Genomic DNA, 25,661 nt, shown 5'->3' with positions numbered 1-25,661 from the left:
CCCTAATGTTTAAGGGAAATTTACTCTGTAAAAAGTAAAGTCATTTAGCAATACATATGAACAGGAAGACAGAGTAAGAAAAATATCTGATGGCATAAACAATGTTTATTTTTCTGTTTCATGGAATAAGTAAATGGTTCATTAAATATTTTTTAACCATATTGATCTCCTCTTCACAGAGATCATTTTACATAATGTTATATTTCATGGTTATAGTTTTTAAAATTAACATTTTTGGAATTATATGTCTCTCTAATTTACAAATAAAAATATTTAACGATTTAAATCAAGCTTCTATATCTTTCCTATCCTTCCTTTGATATTCATATCCTTCCCCACATAGGAAAAATAACTTTCAATTAGCAGGTTTAATTGAAAATCCTTGACATTTAAATAATGTCTTTACAAGGCATACTTTATATTTTAATCCATCATATTTGTTGCAAATCAATTCCTCTGGCTAGATAATCACATTGTTGGTTGTCCTTTAACCATTTTATATCATATTGGTAGTTTTTTAAAATTTTTGTTTTTTATTGATTTTAGAGAGGAATGGAGAAGGAGAGAGAGAAACATCGATGATGTTGGATAATCATTGATCAGCTGTCTCCTGCACGCTCCATACTGGGGATTGAGCCCCTGCAGCTTGGATATATGCCTTGATCGGGAACTTAACTGTGACCCCGGTCAATGCTCAACCACTGAGCCGTGCTGGCCAGGACAATTTTTGTTTTTGTTTTTTTAATTGCAACTCTACCATTTCCTAAATTTTAAGATTCTTTTCTTCATCTTTTAAAAATTGTTACTATCATTTCTAAATATATTTATCATAAATTTACTGACATGGTATTTCTGGAAATTTTCCTCTTCTTTAAAAAATTAACAAAATGCTTACATTTATGGAATGTGTCTTATATTTACTCATTATAAGGTCACTCTCTGACACATAACTCTACAGAGTACTGTTTTTTTATTGAATGCCTTCCATATCAAAAAGCACACTCTGTGCTTTGTTAGTTATATAAGCTTAACATTTTGTACATAATACTTAATTCTAGTTATTCTTTATAAAATACTTAGTTTTAGATACAGAACAAGATGTTTAGAAGGAGAAAAAGGACCAAACTAGGAAGCATGGTTGGAAGAAAGAATAATGAATAAATAATTAAATAAATATGCCTTTAAAATAATAAGATATTTAATAATAGATATAACATAAATACAATATGTACTTAAGAACAGGTAATCTGTCTACATTTCCATTACTCAATTTTTGATGCAGACCTTGACTCAGTCATTCAATAAATATAAATTGATTGTTTCTGAAAGGAATTATAGAGAGTATAATGAGAACACTGTTTCATAGGAGAAGAATTAAAGACATGCATGGATTTATAGCATGCGCTGAGATGTTTTTTCTGCTGATACTTACAATTTTTCAGTACAGGGATCTTTCTGAAATATGAATTAGTAATCAAAAAACTTTAACATAATGAGCAGCCATTACGCTGCACATGTAGACATAACCTGTACGCATTATAAAAAATTGTCTGTGTCTTTACAATCCTTTGAGTAATGTTCAGTGTACTATTCAACAAAGGTCACCTTATGGCTTCTCTTCTGATCTTCGTAGTGCTCTTTCTAAAGCCCCTCACCCCCTTTTTAAAGAGAACCAGCACCCAGTTTAGAATTAACCTTGTACCTGTTTTCAGTAGTTTCTCACGGTAGCACATGAAGTAGAGACATGTCAGTGGATATTGTTCAAGTGGGCCCAGACGTTCCTGTCCTAAGTAAACTGCCCGCATACTCATTGCTCAGTGCCCTATTGTTTAGCTGTAGTGGAACCCAATTTACTAAACAGGTCTGTCCTTACACATCTTCTGGTTTACACTTTTTCTCGCTGTATATGCCCTATAGAAACCCTAGCCTTACTACCCTTCTATTTCTTTTTTCTTATTCCTTTCCTAGGACTTTTCTTGTGGTGTTAATTCTTCCTCTTTCCCCACAACTTTTTTCAGGAGGTCACATAGAGAGCATTTTATCATTTGCTGGTGTGACACTTCCGCCTCTCCCTCCAGCATCAAAACTTCTGCATAACAAAAATTACACTTTAACTTTTGACTATCCATGGTTTCTGACCTAGGTTTTTTGCATATTTAATAAATGCATATGGAGTTGAATACAACTTCTATCATGCAAGCATCTTTAAAAATCACCAATCACCATAGAAGACTGCAATGGGAAACTATCAAACTCTGGCAAACATAAAAATAGCAGCATGTCTACAACAAGTTGTCTCACATTCATACCACAGGAAATATGCGACTGAAGGTAACCCTCCCCCACACACTGTTTACGTCTCTGCGTGGTGCACACGGTTTGCATTTGCAGCCAGATGCGAAATAGAACACTGTGATTAGATTTACTTTGTTTGTTATAATAATATCATACAGTTCTTTGTGGGAGGTAGAAGATGAGGTTATTCAGGTGAGCTTCTACAGAAGGTATGCCTGGGCTTTGGCAAAGCAGGAATTAAAAAAAAAAAAAAAAAAAAACAGATGAAATGAGGGCTGATCAAAGTCCATTCTACAGAGACTATGGCATGGCTATCTAGAAAATGGAACGGGTCTTATGTACATAGTTTCTGAGGAGTTTTGGAAATCTTGGAAGCTGTTTTTGAAATATGCTGTCAGGTCAGGTAGAGAACAGAAATGACAAACCCAGTTAAGGGACGTATAGCATTGGTTTTCAACCTTAAGGGTCCATTAGAATTTCCTAGGTAGTTAAAAAATAATTATTTTGGATAGGCACTCATGAAGCAGGATTTTAGAAAAGCTTGCTTGCTAATTTTTTATATAAGAACCACAGACATGAGGGAATTAGACAGACTGTGGTCAGTAATATGGGACATTTGTCCACAGATACAAAGTTATGGCAACAGCAGCCCTGAGATATCAGTATAGTGTCACTGATTCCAGCTGAGAGGAGAATAACTAAAATTAAAGCCATAGATTGATGAAGCCAAACTGCTCTAGCTCTTGTCTCAGCCTGGGGGTTAAAGGAACTGAGAAGCACTGAGTATGAAGATGGAAGCACCTGTGAACATGAAGTGCTGGGTAAAGACAGAGAATTCAAGGGAGGGGGTTATAAGGGACACAAGGGTCCCCGTACCCTCAAGCTTTCTAGAGACAATGCCCTTAATAGTCTGTGTGTTTTTATAACTACAAAAGTACCATGACCTACCCAATATTCTTGATAATCCTAAACAGGTTTGTCACACCATCCTGGTCCTAACTGTTGCTCTCACTCTCTGAAATCTTTTGTTGGCTTTCTTCCTTAATAATCTCTGCCCTGCCCAACCAGTGTGGTGCAGTGGTTGAGTGTGAACCCTTGAACCAGAAGGTCACAGTTTGATTCCCAATCAGAGCATGTGACCACATGACAGGTGCCGGGAGCCGGTCCATCCTTGCTGTTTCAAGGAATCTGGCATATATGGCATACTGTTCTTAATATTTTTGCTCACCTTCTTGGCACTATGTGTTTTAACCAAGGTCTCCTCTCTGAGAAAGGTTGTTTCCCCAGGTAGGAATTTTCCCCTGAAGTTAGGGAGGGAATAAAACCCCTTAACTAAGTGCCAGGCGGGTAATTAATCACTTTAACTATGAACAATCATGCTTAAACTACATAATCTTTACTCCCTGGAATGGAGATAAGAAATGCCCTAACCTTTGGAATAGAGATTGATAGGATTGGAATCAACTGGTATAAATACAGATGTAACAAGACCACAGGACAGAACCTAGACAGAACCTAGACACAGAACCTAGAGACAGAAGAACTTCGCTGGAGAGAACATGGCAAAAGATCCTGGACAGAAACTGGAGACAGAACCTAGAGACAGAACCTAGCGAGAGAACCTGGCTGAAGATCCTAGAGACAGAACCTGGCCACAGAACCTGGATAGAACATGGCAAGAGAACTTGGTGACTGAACCTGGCAAAAGAACCTGGACAGAACCTGGCTGGAAAACCTAGCGAGGGAACATGGCTACAGAACCTGGCTGGAGAACCTGGAGAACCTGGCTGGAGAACCTAGCAAGGAGAACATGGACACAGAACCTGGCTGGAGATCCTAACCAGAACTTTGCCGGAGATCCTGACCAGAACTTGGCTAGAGATCCTGGCTAGGCTGCTGATCAACTGAACACTGTCTCCGTGTCATTCCTTCTTCGCCAACTCAGTCCACACCTTTGGAGATCCCCTGGACCTGCTGGGGTCGGACCCCAGCAGACAGGGTTGCAGGCTTAATCCCCAGTAGGGGGCATGCAAGAGGCAGGTCATCAATGATCCTCATCATTGATGTTTCTATCTCTCCTTCTCCCTCTCTCTGAAATCAATAAAAACATATTTAAAAAACAATAATCTCTGTCCTTTCACCCCTGTCCTGGTTTTCTTTTTAGTACACTTACCCAAACTGTGGCACTGTCCTCCCTATATTCATTAAGAAAGTCCTAATACCATTATCGAATTTCTGCTGAATACTTAGAAGTTTAGAGATGAGTGTGGGGGGATAGATAGTGGTCATTACTATGAAGATACTGGCCTACCATCCCAGTCAAGTCCCTTCTGGGAATTTCTATTCTTCGTCTCTGGCCTGCATCTTGTTACTGATGCTGGCTTTCCAACATAGAATATCCATCTTCTTCCTCCTTGATTTTCTGGTTACAAACATAATTCTCTGATTTGACCAAAAGTCAACATCAATAGCAACAAAAACCCAAAACCCAAACAATTCTATTCCTTATTAATCTCAACTTTTTTTACTCTGCCTTTTTACATAATACTAGAGACCCGGTGCATGACATTCATGCACTGGGGGTGGCAGGTGGGGGTCCCTCAGCCCAGCCTGCACCCTCTCCCAGTCCAGGACCCCTTGAGGGATGTCCCTGCAGGGAGTGCTCTCCAGTTGTGATCCTGGCTTCTGGCTGAGCGGTGCTTCCCCTGTGGGAGCACACTGACCACCAGGGGGCGGCTCCTGCATTGAGTTTCTGCCCCCTGGTAGTCAGTGCCCGTCATAGTGATGAGTCATTCCTCCGTTTGGTCGATTTGCATATTAGGGTTTTATTATATAGGGTTGTTAGAAATATATGTATGTATATACACACAGATATGTATATCTGTGTGTTTGTCCTTTTGAGACCAGAATGGGCTATTTATAAATAACTGGAAGTATAATGACTTTTGTAAGTATATCTGTGCCTGACACTTGATAGTGACACTGTTATTGTAAGCAGTTATGCATCTCCATGCTTAAAATATTGATGTGTATTGTCCTAGCTTGTTTAATGTATGGTAAATGTGAAAATATTTCTAAGATGAACACTGAATTTTGAAATGAGTGTGTGCAAGGGAAGAAAAATGTAAGAAATAAAGAGAAAGAATAGCATGGATCAACTTAATATCATTTACAATCATTGAATGCAAAATTAATTATCAGCATTTTATAATGAACAGAAATTGATTCTTATTAACCACTGAAATGCAAAAGAAATATTGTAAACATAAGAATACCAGAGGCCTGGTGCACGAAATTCATGCACTGGCGGGGTGTCCCTCAGCCCAGCCTGCACCCTCTTCAATCTGGGAACCCTCTGGGGATGTCCAACTGCTGGTTTAGGCCCGATCCCAGCAGTTGGACATCCCCCTCACAATCCAGGACTACTGGCTCCTAACTACCTGCCTGCCTGCCTGATTGCTCCTAACTGCTTCTGCCTGCCAGCCTGATCACCCCCTAACTACTCCCCTGCCGGCCCGATAGCCCCCAACTGCCCTCCCCTGGTGGCCTGTTCACCCTCAACTGCCCACCCTTGCTGGCCTGATTGCCCACAACTGCCCTCCCCTGCCAGACATCTTGTGGCAACCATCTTGCGGTGGCCATCTTGTGGCAGCCATCTTGTGATGACATGGGGGTGGCCATCTTGTGATGACATGGGGGTGGCCATCTTGTGATGACATGGGGGTGGCCATCTTGTGATGACATGGGGGTGGCCATCTTGTGATGACACGGGGTGGCCATCTTGTGATGACATGGGGTGGCCATCTTGTGATGACACGGGGTGGCCATCTTGTGATGATGTGAGGGCGAGATGCCACCTAGGCTTTTATTAGTATAGATTGATTATTATCATCTGCAGATTTTTAAGAAATTGAATTTATGTCTTATTAGATAAATCATGAAGTTATTTTTTTGTCACTTTCTTAATATTTTCCAAATCATGTTAACCTATGCCCAAAATGTATTTCAGGTTCTCCATCTTCAAAAAAAGAAAAATGCAAACAGCCCGGCCAGTGTGGCTCAGTTGGTTGAGAGTCTTTCCATTAACCAAGAGGTCACTGGTTAGATTCTCAATCTGGGGTACCAGCTCAATGCCCCTGCAGAGTGCAAGAGGCAGCTGATTGAGTCACATTGATGTTTCTCTCTCTCCTTCTCCCTTCCTTTCTCTCCAAAATCATTATAAATATATCTTTTTAAAAATGCAAACATTTTTCTCCTTTTTCCAATTACCAAGTAGCTAAAAATGTATCCAAGACAGTAATTAATATTGAGTAAAAATCCTTAATTACTAGAATTGAGGTTTGTCAGAATAGTTATTAGGTTAAATGCTGATTAATTATTAAAATATAGGTTTTTCCAAAAAAATATGTTTGAATCAATTGTAACTGGACCACCAAGAAGTTCAGGCTGCCTGTTACTACTTGAGCTAAGTAAGCAGAGACAGTGTTGAATCATATCTGAGCATTTATTCCAAAATGCCATTGGTATGGGAGAGCAGCAGGTCATCCAAAAAAAATCTGCCGTGTCCCTCCCATAAGCCAGCTGCTCATATTGGGTAGGAGGCAAAGATTATGTGTGAGAGTAAGAATACCAAGCATAGGCAAGTAGGCAAGGTATAATGGTTACAGGTCACAGGCAATGCAGGTGGGGGAGGTGTTGCTGAGGAGGGTGCCTCTGGGCACCTCCGGGGCCAAATTTCAGGCAAATAGGGGCTGGGCGTTGCAAAGGGTAGGTTCTTCCAGGACTAGATTGCTCCAGCCATGAGGTTGTACATCTTTCCATAATGTAGGCAGTTCTCAGGAAATGATGGACCACATTCCGATATTAGCTCCCATGTCCCAGGGCATACAACGCTCAGCCAGATTAGAATGTGCTTTCTCTAACCAGAACAGAACAATCCTGGTTAAGAGAGCATGATTAATATATCTTATAATTGTAGCTATTTTTCAATATTCTATTGCTTCCCCTAACGCAATGACATAGAACTTCTATCTAGAAAATATGAATTAAGAGTCTCCTTAGTATCCTACACTATCTTTTGACGATGGGGAGGTTCACTCTGATTATGCTGTTGAGAATATATTTCAGGGTGACCTTGCTAGGAGGAGGACATCTGGATACTACTGGTTTCCAGTTCTATAGTTTGGAACAAGAAAACACAACACAACCACAGGGCACTGAGTTCTGTCTGACTTCTGTGGTCTAATAATAAATGCTTGGGGTAACAATTTACATATCAGAATTGTTGATTTGGGAGACTTGAGCTTTAGAAAGAATTTGAGCTCCTTCTAGTTCAGTATCCCCTTCTGCTGAAGACGACATTGCTGTTGGATACCCCTTGCAGAGATTTTCTTTAGGAATTAATACAATGAATAGAAAGAACCTTTGGACCAACCAATTCTATATGGCACCTGTTTTCATTTTCCAAGTCTTCCTTGGGACAGTGATTGTAGCAATAACATATCTATAATAATTTATGAACATTACATGTTAGTTCTTGGAGTAAGAAAATAGGGTAAATATGGACATTCTTTAAAATTATATAGTGTAAGGTTTACAAAAGTAGTTTTAATTAATGGTTTTTGCTTAGCTGCTGCTATTGTGAAAATGCTCATTTAGGGATTTTGTTTCTACTATCTTCATTCCTTAGTGAATGCCAGAGTTAGTGACAATGTTTTTGCAAGTGGTCTGAGATGGCAAGCCACTATCACTTACAGGCAATTTGGTCTTCATTACAAATTAATGAAGTGATAATTGCTCTCTGCAACCTTTTACATTCAAAGTATTGTGGTGGTGTTTGTATTATCTTTCTGAGATTTATACCTCTGCATTCAAGGACTTGTGATAGCTTGCTGAATTAGCATTGAGAGGAAAATTGTTAAACCAGAGTGAAAGTTCCATAATTAAAATAATAGTTTACAGCAAATTATGAAAATTTCTCTATAATTTGTTCTTTGTTTCATGTCTAGTAAAAATGCTGCTCATACATAGCAGAAGAAATTTGCAATCGATTCATCAAAGTACAAACTCCTATTTATTCTGAAAAGGAAATCTTGACCTAAATTTTTTAAGTTAATTGGTTTATTTTAAAATAATGATGTCCATGATCTAACTTTCTTGAAAATGTCCACAGAAAACATTTACACTCTGGGGTTTTTGTTGGCTCTGTCTTTATAGTGCCTTTGGAGAACCAATGTGATGACCATAGAGGTGATTCCACATCATAATGACCTTTCAGCAACAGAGTATCAGAGTTATGGGGAACACCAACTCTGTTCACTCTTTTTCTTTCTTTCTTCTTTTCTTATAATTTTTTTAATCCTCACCTGAAGATACACTTATTAATTTTAGAGAGCGGGGAGGGAGGGAGAGAGAACATTGATTGGTTGCTTCCATACTGAGGATCAAAACCACAACCTAGGCATGTGATTTGCCTGGGAATCAAACTGGCAACCCTTCCTTATGCAGGTCGATGTGCTAACCAATTGAGCTACACCAGTCAGGCTTTTTAATTTTATTTTTCTGGTATTAAACATATACATTAATTTTGCTTAAAATATGACTATACTATTATAAGCATCTCAGTGTAAAATCCTGAGGATTGAGACTCTCATGTACAGTTTTCTTCTTAAAATTTCATAGAGTGGATGGTGAGAAATGGTGTATTGTTGATTAGTAAAAGCACAGTGTGAATATTTTATTTTCTTATATTAAGAATAGTATAAACGTGTCTTATATATTAATTCTAAGGTTTTCTAAAATAGTCCAAATTTGTTTCTTTGTTGGACCTAAGTCAAAACAATTTTGTCTCCAGAAAATTAATGCCTTTTTTATATTTTAGATCTTGAATGATTGAGATTATTAAACTAAGTAGTTCTTTTTAAGTTTTTTTTGGTTTATTTTTAGTTTTCTAGGAGAGGTAAGGAGAATAAGAATTATTTTAACTGTATTAATGGTGGTCCACAAATTAGTTTTGTTAATTTAAACACCCTAATGCAAATAATTTATTTTTCTAATTAGGTCAAAGGCCAAATAAATGTCATATTTATTTTCTTGTGGTTATCATCAATTTCATCTTATTTTGTGACTAGAAGTTATGGATTGTAATTAATTTCTATGTGTTTTTAATAAATACATATAGAAAAAATGTTAATACACCTTAAGTGGCATTGATTTTGTTTAAAGGTAGGTAAACTTGCCATTCCCTTAATGGAGAAAAACTTATATTTATATAGGGGTTCACAAGGTTTGTGTTTGTTTATTTATTTAAAAATTAAGATATATTATCTATTAAGAACCTTATATGTGTTACTTCCTTGAATTATTTCTACATGTATTATAAGAAAAAAATGTATGCATCTTCCGAAAGGTGAAGTTTTATGTTGAATACTGCCAAGGATATGAAGAGGTCTAAAATTTAGCAAAGGCAATGAAGCAAAACTAAACTTACCTTAACATGTTTTATGAATTAAATATGGTATTTAATAAGGGTTATATAATGCATTCTTACGTAATAAGAATTAGTGAGGTATGGAAGGCATCAAGGAGAAAAAAGCACAATCCAGTTGGGGTAATACCTACACAAAATAACGATCAAATGTATATTTAAAAACAGTGAAAGAGTTTATTTTGACGAGAAGATGGTATGTGCATAATGAAAAATAATTCACTAATCTCGATTCAGACTTCTAGCAAAATCTAAATGTAGGTTAGCACCAATTTTGGAAAAACAGAAATGTCAAACCAGAGTTATGCATAGGTAACGGGGAGCCTTTGAATTCAAGAATGTCATGGTAAAAATTGTAATTTCTGGGCAGCAGTAGGCAAAACTGTTATAATCATGGAGTTGTAAGTAACACAAACTATCTGCTGCCAACTTAAAAGCTTCTCAAAACCTGCTCTAAGGATCAGATAATCAGGGCTTCAGTGCTCTAAAAAGGCTCAAACATTTTAAGTGTTTTTACAATAAAAACATTTGTATTAGGGTAGCCCGAACTGCTATAACAGCAACAACCCAAATTGCCATTTATTTTTTTCTTGTGTAAAATTAAATGTGGGTAAAAGATATTAAGAATTAAAATGTTTACTACCTAAATGTTTACTATCTTTTGTTCTCTGTGCATAGCTATTTTATCTTTTATTTTGGGTCAAGAAGAATGGATGCTTATAGTTTACTTCAAGTTTTCTTTCATAGTCCACCATGACTATACTAAAATGTCATACATGAAGACACATGGTCATAGCATCATTTAGATTTACTTTGGTTTTCCATTTACCGATTTTACCAAAATTTGGCCAAAATTGGGAGAAGATTCATTTAGGCAGTCATATTTTTTCATTCTTTTTAATAACAAAAATCCAAAAACATACAATAAAACCATTTTATAGTGTTATTGAAGATGCCTGAGTTGAGCATTTTGTTTGTTTGTTTTAATATATTTTTATTGATTTCAGAGAGGAAGGGAGAGGGAGAGAGAGATAGAAACATCAATGATGAGAAAGAATCATTGATTGGCTGCCTCCTGCATGCCCCACACTGGGAATCCAGCCGGCAACCCAGGGATATGGCCTGGCCAGGAATTGAACAGTGACCTTCTGGTTCAGAGTGACTGCTCAACCACTGAGCCATGCTGGTCTGACTGAGTTGAGGTTTTAATGCTGGAATATTTTGTGGTCTAATAAAATGCTAAGCAGTTTTCCCTGAATGTCCCATGAACTTTAATGCAATTCACATGTATTCATCAAAATTGTAAATTATTGCCGAAACCGGTTTGGCTCAGTGGATAGAGCGTCGGCCTGCAGACTGAAAGGTCCCAGGTTCGATTCCGGTCAAGGGCATGTACCTGGGTTGCAGGCATATCCCCAGTAGGAGATGTGCAGGAGGCAGCTGATCGATGTTTCTCTCTCATCGATGTTTCTAACTCTCTATCTCTCTCCCTTCCTCTCTGTAAAAAATCAATAAAATATATTTAAAAAAAAATTGTAAATTATTTGTGTCGATGAATTCAGAGGACCTTGCAAATAAAAAATCCAGAATGTTATGGTGTTGCCACATCATGACCTTTAATAAGCAACACTAAAGTGTCAGCTTATTTATTTTGTATTTTCTGTGACACCATTAGCACCCTCATCTCGTTTATTATTTATTCATTATTCTTAACTTATTAATTGCCTCTTTTTTGTTTCTCCTCTGATTCTTCAGTGGGAAGAAATCAGTGGTGTTGATGAGCATTACACACCCATCAGGACTTACCAGGTGTGCAATGTAATGGAACACAGTCAAAATAATTGGCTGAGGACCAACTGGGTCCCCAGGAACTCAGCTCAGAAGATCTATGTGGAACTCAAGTTCACTCTACGAGACTGTAATAGCATCCCGTTCGTTTTGGGAACCTGCAAGGAGACTTTCAACCTGTACTACATGGAGTCTGATGACGATCATGGGGTCAAATTCCGAGAGCATCAGTTTACAAAGATTGACACCATTGCAGCTGATGAAAGTTTCACGCAAATGGATCTTGGGGACCGTATTCTTAAACTCAACACTGAAGTTAGAGAAGTAGGCCCTGTCAACAAAAAGGGATTTTATTTGGCTTTTCAAGATGTTGGAGCTTGTGTTGCCTTGGTGTCCGTGAGAGTGTACTTCAAAAAGTGCCCATTTATAGTGAAGAATCTGGCCATGTTTCCAGACACAGTACCAATGGATTCTCAATCCCTGGTGGAGGTTAGAGGTTCTTGTGTTAACAATTCAAAGGAGGAGGATCCTCCTAGGATGTACTGCAGTACAGAAGGCGAATGGCTTGTACCCATCGGCAAGTGCTCATGCAATGCTGGCTATGAAGAAAGGGGTTTTATGTGCCAAGGTAAGTCCTCCCTATTTTCCTTAAAGTGGTATTTCTCACCTGCAAGTTTATCGTAGAGTAATTGAAACAAATTAACTAAACCTATGCTCACTTGGCAGCCATACATGCCTTAAACAGAACAGAGTCTATATATAGACTAAGTTTATTCCACTTGATGTGTTGATTCTTCATTTAATTTAGAAATATTAACATGTTTGAGCATGTGGTGCTGGCGTATACCCCACTAGAGTTGTAACTTCTGCTATTTTTAAGTTTTTCCTGCTATTTAATGACTATGGAAATGAAACTCTAAGAAAAAAATAATCCCCTGTCATTTTCATGTTGAAAGATGAAGCATCGTTGATACTCAGGCAGGTCAGTTAATTCTAAGGGAATCAGAACGTGTGCTGACTAGGTTTGTGCTCTTATGTCTCATAGTAGAATGTATTATATTGCTATAAAATTGTTTTTTTCTTATACATTAAAATTTAAAATGTAGAAATGCATAGGAATGCTTAAGTACCTAGTCTGTAGAACCTAATCTGATTTTAACACTTTTGTTTCCTATTACATTATGCCAAAGAAGTTGAGTTTGGTATTATTCTTAAGGCCATTCAGTAAACCTCAAGTCCACAGGGAAGAAATCATTATAATTTATATATAAATTTACCTTTCTAACAATCTGAATGGAACATAGCATTTTGCTTTTGACTACAGATATAGTTTATAGGAAAAAAATTTAATGAGAACAAATGGTACACCTAGCCTCATACTTCTTGGTATTATTTAGATCCTTGGCAATCACCATTAGAATACTGTTACTGAGTATAGTTTTGAAAGTTCTAAAATTGAAACAACATACTAGCTACTGCTTGCTTATATACATGAGCAGAGGGAACACTCAATAGCTTCATTATCCACTTGAATTGTGTTTTATTACCATAGTATTATTTGTGATATATGATGTTTATGAGATTAATTTTAAATGAAATGATTAAGTCCTAGCTGAAGAGGAATTAAATATTCTCTAATTTCTCACCTTCACTAATTTCATCCCTATGGAACCAATCTCTGATACTCATACCAGGAGAGGAATCATGTGTCTCCATTTTAATAATATGTATCAATTTAAACAAAGATATCTCATAAATTATTACAGTCAACAAGAAATCTAATCATTAGATGTTTGGATTTTAAATAATTTTATATAGTGCTTTATATCTCAAAAAGAATTAAAAGAAATAGAAAAATAAGTATCAGTGAGATAAATAGAATCACGTAAAAGTGATAATAGAAATAAAGGATTCAAATTATCAGCCCATTACACATATTGACTTGAAGACAACTTTAGAAGGATATTTTTTAAAAAGAGTAATGTTAAGTGGTATTCAGAAAGTTCACAACAAATTCAGAATTGCTATTATTTTACTAACTGCATCTTATTTTACAGAACCACTTTTTTTAAAGTTACTATGCTATTCAGTGATGCTCCATGTCAAATTGTTCCTAGAGAACACATTGATGTCAGTTTTACATCCTTGAATTGTGTACTTTATTATATTGAATGACATCACAGCGCCTCTTTGATATAAAAAATGCTATATTGTTGCAGACTTTCTTGACGTTTATAAATACTAGTATTAGAATAAGACATGCATATGCTTAAATACAAACTATTCTAAGAAAATATATTGGAGATAAACTAATAACAATAATTTTAGTAGAAGTGAAGATGATGTGTGAAATGGGATGCGACTGGAATTTAAAAAGGGATGATTTTTCAGTCATGTGATTTGCAGGTGGAGCATAGACTTACAGTTATTTGTTGACATTTGCTAATTTATCAAGTTCTCAACACCTTGATTCTGTAATTGGGTAGGCCAGGTTGGCTTGAGGCTTGTAATTTTGCTATTGTTGTCAGTGACGGTGCTGGTGTTTGTTATGGTTTTCTTTCTTAATTTTTAATTTTGTGGTTGGTTTTTAATAAGATTGTGGGCTGGTCAGAAGAGCTGGCTATGACTCTCACAAATCAGTGTTTGATCACAAGTACTTCAGTCACACAGAGACATGGTAATGCTTCAAAAAGGTAAACATGACAAAATAGCTAAACATGTGTTTCATTGATTATTTATTTTGTTGTTTTTTGTTTACAAAAAAATCATGTCACTCTTTTGAAAAGTAATCATAGGCTTTTAATTGACTAAAACAGAAGAAAATGAGACTCCTTCACTTTATTTCAACAACTTTAATGAGAACGTACTTCATTCCAAGCACTGTAGTAACAATTCAGACTTTTTAAACATTCATTAAGCACTTAGGAGATGCCAGACACTGTGCTGACTTGTTAAGTAATATTTATGAGTTACTTCATTTTTCCTTTGAAATTACTTATTGATACATACTGTTATTATCTCCATTTTTAAATGACAACAAAGCTTTGATAGTTTAAATGTCTTGCCTTAAGTTCCTTAATAAGTGAGTGTGAGAGTTGAGATCTGAAATTAAGCAGTCTGATCCCAAGGTCTGCAGTCCCAACCTCAACCCACAAGCTTTCCTATGATTCAGTCCAGTGGTGACAGAGACTAGGAAACCCCCAGGACACAAATTCCACTGGAGTTGCAGTTCTGTATGTTGAAGAAAGAGTAGGGCCGCAAAAAGTTGGCACAAAGTAACTTAGGATCTGTTAATATAAGGTTTATATATTTCAGTGTATTTCCCAGATTTTTCTGTTTCTAGATGTTTAAGAAAGAAGAATTGCTAGCCAAAATGCCATATTATGGGAAAATGAGGTTTGGCCTAAGTTAGTAAAATCTGGATATGTGGATTGTCATGCACTTTAGATATGCATAAAATATTTGTCAAATTTAACTCAATAAGTGTTTTTGACCATCTATTAATACAAATTAATAATGTGCCAGGCATAGGGGAAACATGGATGAGTAAGTCATTTTATCTACCTTCTAGGAGCTCACAATCTAGTATGAAAGACAGATACATAAGTGGATAATTGTAGTGCAAGACAGACTAATAAATCTTCTACCAGGGGTACAGAGGTGTTTTGGTAAAAAGGGAAAGAAGATATTAATTTTGAGTATTTCAAAATTATTAATGGAAATTGTTTATTTATAATGAGAAGTCTTTGCACTGAGATTTCAGACCCTTTACTATTGTGTTTAGAAAATTTTGGGGTAACGTGAAAGAGCTAATCACCTTACACAGCTTATACATTTCAGAAGTTGAGTTTTATAATTTGTTTATTGAGTCATTATCTCAAAATGTGGAAAATTCCCATTAGAATTCTGGCTATTCCACAGGGAGGCCTTCCAGAGGGTTTACATTTCATAACATAGTTATTTTATGACATCAAATGAAATATTTTGAATTTTCTGTCTCACTCTAGACAGATGTTGGGACAGTTATTAAATTATGAAAACATGACAATCTTTGTTTGATTGGAAAATTATACTGATAAAAACATTTTGTTTTCAAAAAACTCATCCATTACTTTCAGAGCTATAAGAAAAACCAAAATTGTCTTTGTATGGGACTATAGTTCTAACTAAGGTGTTATCTACTCTCATACATAATGCAAACTTTCACAATAGTCCACTTATTCCTAAAATGAGAAAAAGTAAAATCATATGGTATTTGTCTTTCCCTGGCTGGCTTATTTCACTTAGCATAATGCTCTCCAGACCCATCCATTCTGTCCCCAAAAGTAAGATTTGTTTCTTTCTTTCTTTCTTTCTTTTCTTTTTTTTTTTTTTTACAGAAAAGTAGTATCCCATTGTGTACTCATACTATAGCTTTTTTATCCACTCATCTGATGGCCACTTAGGCTCCTTTCACATCTTGGCTATTGCAAATAATGCTGCAATAAACACAGGGGTGCATATATTATTTTGAATTAGTGTTTCAGGTTTCTTTGGATATGTATAACCAAAAATGGAATTGTTGAGTCACAAGGTGGTTCCATTTTTAATTTTTTGAAGAAACTCCATACTGTTTTCTATAGTGGCTGCACTGATGCAAGAGGGTTGGTTCCCTTTTCTTCACATACTTGCTAGCACTTGTTGTTTGTTGATTTATTCATGATAGCCATTCTGACAGATCTGAGGTCAATCTAATAAACAAAATAAACAAAGCAACAAAATAGAAACAGACTCATAGAAAAAAACTACAGACAGACAGCTGTCAGAGGAGAAGGGGGTATGGGACTGAGTGAAAAAGGTGAAAGGATTAAGCAAAAAATCCAAACAAGCACACACAAAAAACCCTCATAGACACAGACAACAGCATGATGATTTCCAGGGGGAAAGAAGATAAAAGAGGACAAATGGTGACAGAAGGAGACTTGATTTGGGGTGGTGAACACTAATACAATAAACAGATAACGTATTGTAGAATTGTGCATGTTAAACCTATATAATTTTTAACCAATGTTACACCAATAAATTAAATAAAAATAAAAAGTTTAAATGAGAAAAAGTAGATGAAAGTATCCTTTAATCATTTATTCAGTTATTGAACCGTTATTGAACCTCTAATATGTGCTAAATCCTATTAGACATTAGCAAAGGAAGATGAACATTATGACTACTAAATTATTTTGGTTGTTTAAAAATATGAGGTTGTGTGTGTGTGTGTGTGCGCGCGCGCGTGTGCAGATATGAGCAACTATGTGTCTTAAAATGTAAAATGTTTTGGTCTCTGTTTCCAAAGGAACACAGATTTTTAGCTGAATTATAAACAGAGCTAAGTTAATAATAGACTGAAGCAAAGGCATTAGTATTGTTGAGGAAGGAGATATTGATAAGGGAGGACATGAGTGATGGGAAATTAACATTTTCTGCAATAAATGCTTTATGTTGCTGGCCTCTTTTCTTTGCTGCCGAAGAAACATGAGAACCTAAGAGTAGAAAATGCAGCTTTCTCCTTCAAGTATTGGTTGGAAGAAGAATACTGGGGAGCAATGAAAGGCATATGGGTAAGGAATCACTCAGGAACTGTGTGCTAAGCAAACTCAAAGCACAGAAAAAGGCAGCTCCAAAAAAGTAAAAAGTACTTATTATGATAAATTTGGTAAGGTAGAAATGCACATTAAAAAAAACTACACAAGCTTAAACTTATAACGGGGTATTATAAAGATTATTAAGAAAAATAAGAATTCATGCATCAGACTTGGTTTGAGAGTGCGAGAAGCACTTCCTTTAATATATAATTTTAAAATATGGGTTTTGTTTAAAAAAGTCATTTCTCAACTTAATGATAGAGTAAGAAATTGTGGTATCTCTTAATTTACTCTGTGTGTGGCTCAAACCTCATTTAGGTCATGTTTCTGGGATCTGGGCAAACTTTCTGGATGTTGAGAAAATAGTCAATTTCAGGTTGAGTTGTTTTTATAAGATGTCAATAAACATGCTTTAAAAATATAACATTAAAAATTAAAATTATAAACCTAAATCATTTGCTATTTGCTTTCATTCATTGACTATCATTTTTTATGTGATTTATTTCATTTAGGAAATCCATCATACTTCTTACATTCCACCCACCATAAATATTTTCACTTTTTAGGATTGGAGGTTTGGGAGAATTTTATATTAGTTCCAAGGGAACCTCATGATCCTTATTATTTTTTATCCTGGCTAATGAATTATATTATCTGCTTTGATTCAGTTTGAAGAGAAGAAATGAGAATGCTAATGGCTTTTTATATAGTCAATTAATTACATTCAAGGCAGATACCAGGAGGTTACTATAAATATTCCTGCTCCTACAAACTTTGTTTAGACTTAATGTACCAAGTACCTTATTAATGTCACTGAAGAATCTGTTGCTCTGTGTTTTATCTCTGTGCATTCATCGTGGAATGCTAACTTTCTTCCTTGTTCTTGTACATTAGCAGCTTTATAGAAAAGTGTGTTTGATGTGATGTATCAAGGCATGGAGACTTGTTGAGGATTATTTGTAATTATGTTTGTTTCACCTAAGACTTAACAATACCAACTCTTACTCTTCACTTACTTCTATGTCAATTCAGAAACTGTCTTAAAGGAGTTGTCAAGGTTTCCATAACAGAAAGATTCTGCTTGCTTTGACAGAGGAGCTAGAGAAAATGAAACATCTCAGCAGAAATTTCTTAGCACCTACTGAGTCTATGTGCACCTTCTAAAACTGCAAGGTGTTCTTTTGTTGTAATGAATTCAGAAGTAGTTCTTTCCAGTTGTTTTAAGACGGGAAGTTTCTTGTCTTTTTGTTGGAACATTGTGCTTAGAACCTGGTAGAATATAATTAAGTTCTCAATTAGACAATTACTGAGTGAATAAATACTGGGGTATCTCTATGCCAACTATGTATTCTTACAATGTAAGTTCTGGAGAGAACATACTTTATATTATTTATCTTTGAATTCACGAGACCATTTAGAAAGACTTGGATATGAAGATGTTCATGTTTGCAATTTGAAACAAATGCATTTGTTATATCACATACAGTTGCAACGATTAAAGATTAGATTTATCTGAATTATCATTATAGTGATAATATATGAAGTAAAATAATAATATTTCATATGCCGGAGAGAATACTTTTTCTTTTATAAATTTCTGATGAATATTATTTCTGACGTGAAAAAATCAGTTATCACAAGTTTCATTCTTATAGTGAGAAAGATCTGTTTATGAAGATGCTGAATTTTCTACCTTAATTTTATATATTTAGTTCTTAATGTATGGATTCATCTTTTAATGACTGCACTGTAATGATCAGGTTTCTTACCTTGAAGTACAAAAATGTTATTTGTTTTTCTTGAGTTTAAAACCACAGTCCTTTATTCTCACTCTGCCTTTAGCAGTTACACAGCCATGACTTTTCAAACAAATCAATCATTTCAATAAAAATATGTCACTTATAAGCAATAATCTAAATAACTTTGAAATGAATTAAACAGATATGTTATGACAACTTACTAATAACTATAAAACCTCTGATTTATAGAAGCTTCTGTCTTCTCACCAATTTAGATAATAAGTAATGGAAACATTAACATAGTGCAGAAGTCTGCCAAGTTTGTTCCCAAATTTGTTTTTATTTTGTTGTTCTATATAGCAAAACTCTCCTGCTGCTTAATGTTTGAATGCTTGGGCTCAAGAGTTCCAAGAATGCTACTGATCACATGTGTGGCTCACCAGCTTAAACCTCAGTTTTCTCACCCACAAACGTTACCCTTTAGAATTGCCAACCAATGTGTTTCTTTCCCAGTGTAGAGTACCTAGCACTGGATGAAAGGTATTTTAACCTCATTGTTATTGTCTGTGATCAGCATTATTGAATATATTGCCTATCCTGCTTTCTTATTTTAATCTGTATTAAAACACTTAGATATAACACACTTTTAATAGTCTGTATCTTACCCTAAACCTTAGACTTTAGAGATATCTCGAGGGAGAGAAAATAATCTTACAATGAATTTATATAATTATGTATTTATGACTTCATCACTGGCTGTCCACCTTCTTTCAAACAGGATTCTTCCTCCCACCCCTTCCCCCATACCCCAGGATATTTCATTTTTAGTTCCATTAAACCTCTAATCTATTCAATTATAGATGATATTTTTTCTATTCTCTTATATTTAGCTTTTATTTTTCTCCTTCTTCTTCTAAACAGTTCTTGATTTTTCCCACCTGGCATATGTCTCAGTTGCTTATTGTTTCTAAGATGGGTCTTTCCATTGTTTTTTCAAAAGCAGCCTTGAATTTCTATATGGGCATTTTTACTTGTATACCCAGAAAGATATTCAGGTTTTAGCTGATTTAAGAAAATATAGGTTAGGAAACAAGCAAACAATAGTAGCAAAATAAAATAAAAATGTTAACATTTCAATAACATTAAATCTCAAATTATTACATACTGTGATCTGTTCTAACATTCATTGTAAAAAAAAGACTAGATTAGCCCTGACCAGTTTGGCTCAGTGGATAGAGTGTGGGCCTGCGGACTGAAAGGTCCCGGGTTTGATTCCGGCCAAGGGTATGTGCCGCGGTTGCGGGCACATCCCCGGTGGGAGGTGTGCAAGAGGCAGCTGATTGATGTTTCTCTCTCATCTATGTTTCTAACTCTCTGTCCCTCTCTCTTCCTCTCTGTGAAAAATCAATAAAATATATTTTTAAAAAAGACTAGATTACATAGTTGGAGAGGCTATAACAATAAATAATATGCTTACCTTGTAGAAATTATGTGAATCAAAAATAAGTAATCAAGTAAGTAAAATATTTGTCCAGCCATTTTACTTGACTCTGTGTAGTGCTAACTATATCTATTTGACTTATCTCAGGTATTTATTATGCATAGTTGAGAATCACCCAAATAGTAAAAAAGGCAACAGGGAGAACAATATAAATTGTATGAAGTAAAAGCCAAATGTGCTAGCATGAATTACTATGTGATATTACCGGATAATTTCAATCAAATTACTTGGATGAACTGTCTAAACAGTAATTAAATAAAAACTTGTTTCAAATATGAAAAAGAGAGGGAGCATATTTTGTTTGTGACTTGTTTAACTATGTAGTTTATCTTTGAGTCTGTATAAAAACAGTATAAATTTGAACCATGGATTTGCATCTTTAAGATACTAGGAAGAAATGCAAATTCTTTGCTCTGTGTATACTAAAAATCAGACTATTTTGAGCAGTCAGAGACAATTTAATTGCAAACATATTTAGGAGAGATATGCCTGTCCTTAAATTTAGGGAGTAGAACAAATTCCTATCCAACCATTAAATACCTCCTAATGAATAAGAACAAGTTAAATGATCAGCAATGAACCACCATAAAAGACCTTAAAAATCACAGGCAGTTTTATAAATGTTAGTAACATTCTAACACAGAATTACAGCTAAATAAGAATTACAGTGTTTTAGTAAAATAGTATTCTTGTACCTTGTATGGGTTAATTTAGTTATATAACATTATTAATTCTGTTGTTCGAAGAGGGGAAAACAGTATGAGATTTTCTCTTTAAGAGGTATTTTACTAGTCTTTATCATAACCCAGAAGACCATTTTATAGGTCAGTCTTAAGGTATTTTCTTAAGGTTATAACCTAGTTTACAGTCAGCCCTTATCAAATAGCTGTAGGGTATCTGATTTGAGATACCAAGTTCTTTTTTCCTACATCACTCTGTTGTATGAACTTTTAGAGGCTTTGCATGGTTTGGTCCAAATAATAATTTAGGTAACCCCTACATGCCAAATGTATAGTCTTTAGAGAACACAAATAATTTGCCCCTTGAATCATTTATTTGTTTAAGGGTCTGCCTATGGCAAAATATGAATCAAACTCTCCAGGACAGAATTCACTGAGCGAATTTAAGACATGGGGCGGGGGGGGGGGGGGGGGAGGACTTCCAATTCCAGAAAGAAAAATAGTTCTGATTTTACTCAAAAGAAGTATTATTTGTTGTTTCATTTTCTGCCTCATTTTCAAAGGTAGTCCAGAACATTGTTCTGTATACCACTTACTAAGGATCTATTAATGTAAACTCATCTGAAAAGTGATTTAAATTTTCAAGAAAAAGACACATTTCTTTGTGAGAGAGGGAATACTGGTTATTTTGAATATATAAAAATTATACTGAATTTGACATCTTAATAAATAACACCTTATCCTATAACTCATGGATCTGCCATCATAAATTACTGTCAAGTCTAGTAAGACTCTACAGGAAGTCTTGAAATTTCATTTCAATTTTTATTTCTTTAACTTTGACTACTTTGGGGTTTATGTGGACAGTCATTTTTTTGTTCTGCTTTGCTGCATGCCATTTCATTAAACACATTTAAAAAACACCTTATATATTATATAATCTATGGCTTTTATAAATAATATTATTCATCTTTGATTTTTCAACTATACTTTTTCTTTCTAGCTATTAAGATCTTAGCAAACTTCTATATTTTAAAATTTAGAGAATACAAGATAATTTTTTCAGAATGCATGTAACAATTCTGAAGAGGTTATTGATATCTTATTAAAATTTTCAATTATTTGTCTTATTGTTTTAGCCGTCCCCTCCCAGAGGAGGAGAAATCAAACCCTATGCAAAATAAACTGAGGACTAGGTCTTTTCCCCCATCCTGAGAGTCTTAGATTCTGTGAAATGCATTGGTAAACGTTTCAGAGTGATTGCTTTGCCAGTACAGCTTCATCGAACACTTTCCACCTTCTTTCCTGTGATTTCTGCCCCCACTTAGGCCTGCGTTTGGAGTTTTGACAATCCCTTATTAGTTCCAGAGTAGAACTTATAAAAGCTAATAAGAGTTTATGTTACAACTTTGACAGCTGGCACTAAACTTTAATGGAAAACAATTGTAGAGAGAAGTATAAGTTTTGATAATATTTGATGAAAGTGCTCTTAAAGTGAGAGCCATTTTAAAAGAATCATGACTAGAAAGACTGCATGTATGACCTGCTGCTGTCGCTTCTCATCCTCCAGGCTGCGGACAGGCATCTTGTTGGCAGACACCTCTGTGGTCACTTATGGAACAGAATCCATGAGAGTAAAAATTCGGGTGTCATACACTTCGGTCATTTTTGTGATTTGCTGTTCTGATAGCCCTCTGCGATGTGTAGCTGCTGATTGTTCTTTAGAAACATGATCACGATGTGAATTTCTAATCACAGAGTTTTTCTGTGAGATGAGGGAGACCCAGGGATCCCAAGGGTGACTCAAGATCAGGAAAGTCATAAACTTCATATAATCAGCTGCAGATTTTTGTATTTTAAATAGACAAATAAGAAGTAAGAATGATTTCTAATAGCAAAAGATCTGAGTGTAAATATTCCTGAATTCTCTCTTCAGTGGTTAGTTACAATGCTGCAAAGGTTAAACGTGGGTGCTGTAATTGAAAACAGCTGTTGCTTTTTGATATGAAAACTCACTTTCAACAAGACAAAGCGTATATGCTATGGGATGAGGGGGTAGCATTCTTGAATTAGTGCATAAAGAACATGTAAAGTTTTGTGAAATTCAGAATCAAGTCTGTATACGTAATTGGTTGGAAAGGAACATTTCTGCTTCTCTGGTATTTGTCTGTATTTCAGAGACTTGGATCTATCTGCTGTTTTAATAGTGCTGCTGTACTGAAGATGAGATATTTGAATCTATCAATCAGCATGTGTAAACATCTTATGACATACAGAACTGATTGATATGTTGAACTGGGGAGAAGGAAAGTACAATACTTGCTCCCAATTATCTTATATTCTAAAGGTGATATGAACTGAATTTATGTTAAATACAAGCAAACACAATATTCTTAAAAAAAGAAGTGTTGCTAAAATGTGATAAACGGAGTTTTCAATCTCTATGCAGTTAGATACTCCATCATTGTTCATTGTCGGCAACAAAAATCTAATGAGTGTCTGCTATACTAAGTATCCACTGAACAAGAGAGAAAAAATTCCCTGCCCTCAAGAAACTTAGTGTTCATGTAAATATCAAGAAATTAAATGCTAATGCAAATGCTTTCAGTGTACCACCCATAGAATTGTAAAGCCTAGAGTAATCCCTGGCAAGATCGCCCCCAAAGGATAACTGGCAATGTCTGCAGGCATTTTTGTTGTAGGCAGTGAGAGAGGGGATTGCTACCGGCAATGAGTAGAGGCCAGAGCTGCTGCTGAAGGTGCTGCAGTGCACAGGGCGGCCTCCACAAAAGAAAAGTCACCAAACATGCCAATGGTGTCACGAGGGAGAGACCCTGATCTAAAATCACCCTTTTTTAAAAAAAAAAAAAATTATTGTTTATTGTTTGATTTGAGAGAGAGAAAAACGTAAATTTGTTGTTTTACTTATTTGTACATTCATTGGTTGATTCTTGTATGTGCCCTGACCAGGGATTGAACCCACAACCTTGGAATATTGGGAGGATGCTTTAACCAACAGAGCTGCGGGTCCAGGGCCTTAGAATCACCCCTTCTTCGGTAGAGATATAAATTAAGGCTAAAAGGTCCATCTGGAACCCAGGCTCAAGCATCTTATGAGTGTACCTGAGTACTCATTCTTTCTGGGGCTTATTTGGGAATGTCTATAAATTTTGAAGGCATGTGATGTCCTACTAAGTATTTAAACCAGTAGAAAGTGGCACATTTGTAAAAAGAACAAGCAAACCAAAAAACAAAACAAAAAAACAAACAAACAAAAAAACCTAAGATTCCTTATCTGGAAGAAAGAATAAAGAGTTTAGGAATATTAACCTGAGGCTGGATGTTTGAAGGCTACTGTAAAAGAGGAAAAAAAATACTACTTGCAAAGAGCTGGGCAAAGTGATTGGCACTCAGGGGCTTGAATTTAGCAGTGCAAGAATAGACAATGTGAAGAGAGTAGTAGAAGAGACAACAATGAAAAAGCATTGGGAGACGGAGGGTGTTTCCTTATGCAAAGGGTTGGAACAGCTGCTATGGAGTTAGTTCCCTCTCAGGGCACTCGGAAGTGCTGCCGTGAGATCAAATCTGACATTCGACTCTTTTTTTCTGTAATGTGATACGAATGCAAAGATGGCAGGTAGATGCAGTTATATCACACCACATATTGTATTAATGGTCTTCGTATACAAAAGCCCACGCTTCTAGTTTTATGACTGTTTCTTCTTTGAAAATCAGAGCAGCGCCTCAACATCAGCGGTTTCTTTTAAAAATAGCATTTCTGTCCTCTGACATGTAACTGAGCCTGGCATCTCGTTCAATCCTCCCAAGGACCTATGAGGAAGGTGCCATTGTGTCCCATTTCCCATGAGGGGAAAGTAGAGACTTAGAGAATTTGGACAATTGTCTGATGTCAGCTAGTGAGTCACGAAACTGAACTTTTCAAAACAGAACTTTGAGAGCAGAGCAGCTGTGTGTGACAGCGTTCGCCCGCCTCTCCGGGGCAGGAGGGAGCCTGAGGCCCGCCAGCCTGTGCCTCCAGAGACAGCCCCTCAGCGCACGCCTGTCGTTGTTTGTGTCCCCGTAAAAGTTCGCGGAATTGTGTATCTTCCTGCATCCAGCAAACGGGTATGCCCGTGCAACTTACCTTTTCGATATGAAACTCAAAATTTCAGTTTTCCCTTTATATTCCCTTTGTGCTCTATGGTTCACCTTTAAAATATTTCATAGGAATTTATTCCATCTTAAATGGTGGGTGTTCTGTCTCGAGTATGATAAGTCATAAGTACATTTGAAGTGCCATTTAGTGATTGCCTAGTGTGTACCTAGTGATTAACATACCACTTTACCCTCAACAAAACCCTTTCCAGGTGCTTTGTTGTTTGTATTAATGGCCATAGTTTACCAGGGCAGGGCTAAGAGAGTATTAATTTGCCCTGTTTCACAATGCCAGGATGTAAATTAAGGACTCTCTAATTCTGAACCCAATCCTTCTATAACATTCTAAGTCAGTAGTTTTCATTTAACGATGATTTTGCAAGTCACTATAATGTGAAT

The 25,661-nt window shown here is 35.9% G+C and overlaps 1 protein-coding gene across 1 annotated transcript in view; it reads left to right on the top strand.

Annotated features, from left to right (window-relative positions):
- The window catches only part of EPHA3 (EPH receptor A3), a 373,137-nt gene that overhangs the window by 96,154 nt on the left and 251,322 nt on the right, over positions 1-25,661 (top strand). The window contains exon 3 of the mRNA XM_059688051.1: positions 11,537-12,197. Within this exon, the coding sequence (XP_059544034.1) occupies positions 11,537-12,197 (661 nt within the window). The remainder of the gene's footprint in view (positions 1-11,536; positions 12,198-25,661) is intronic.

This window comes from Myotis daubentonii, chromosome 3, assembly GCF_963259705.1.
Source record: "Myotis daubentonii chromosome 3, mMyoDau2.1, whole genome shotgun sequence".
Classification (NCBI taxonomy): domain Eukaryota; kingdom Metazoa; phylum Chordata; class Mammalia; order Chiroptera; family Vespertilionidae; genus Myotis; species Myotis daubentonii.
The sequence above is the reverse complement of the archived record's forward strand: the minus strand, read 5'-3'. Positions and strand labels throughout refer to the sequence as shown.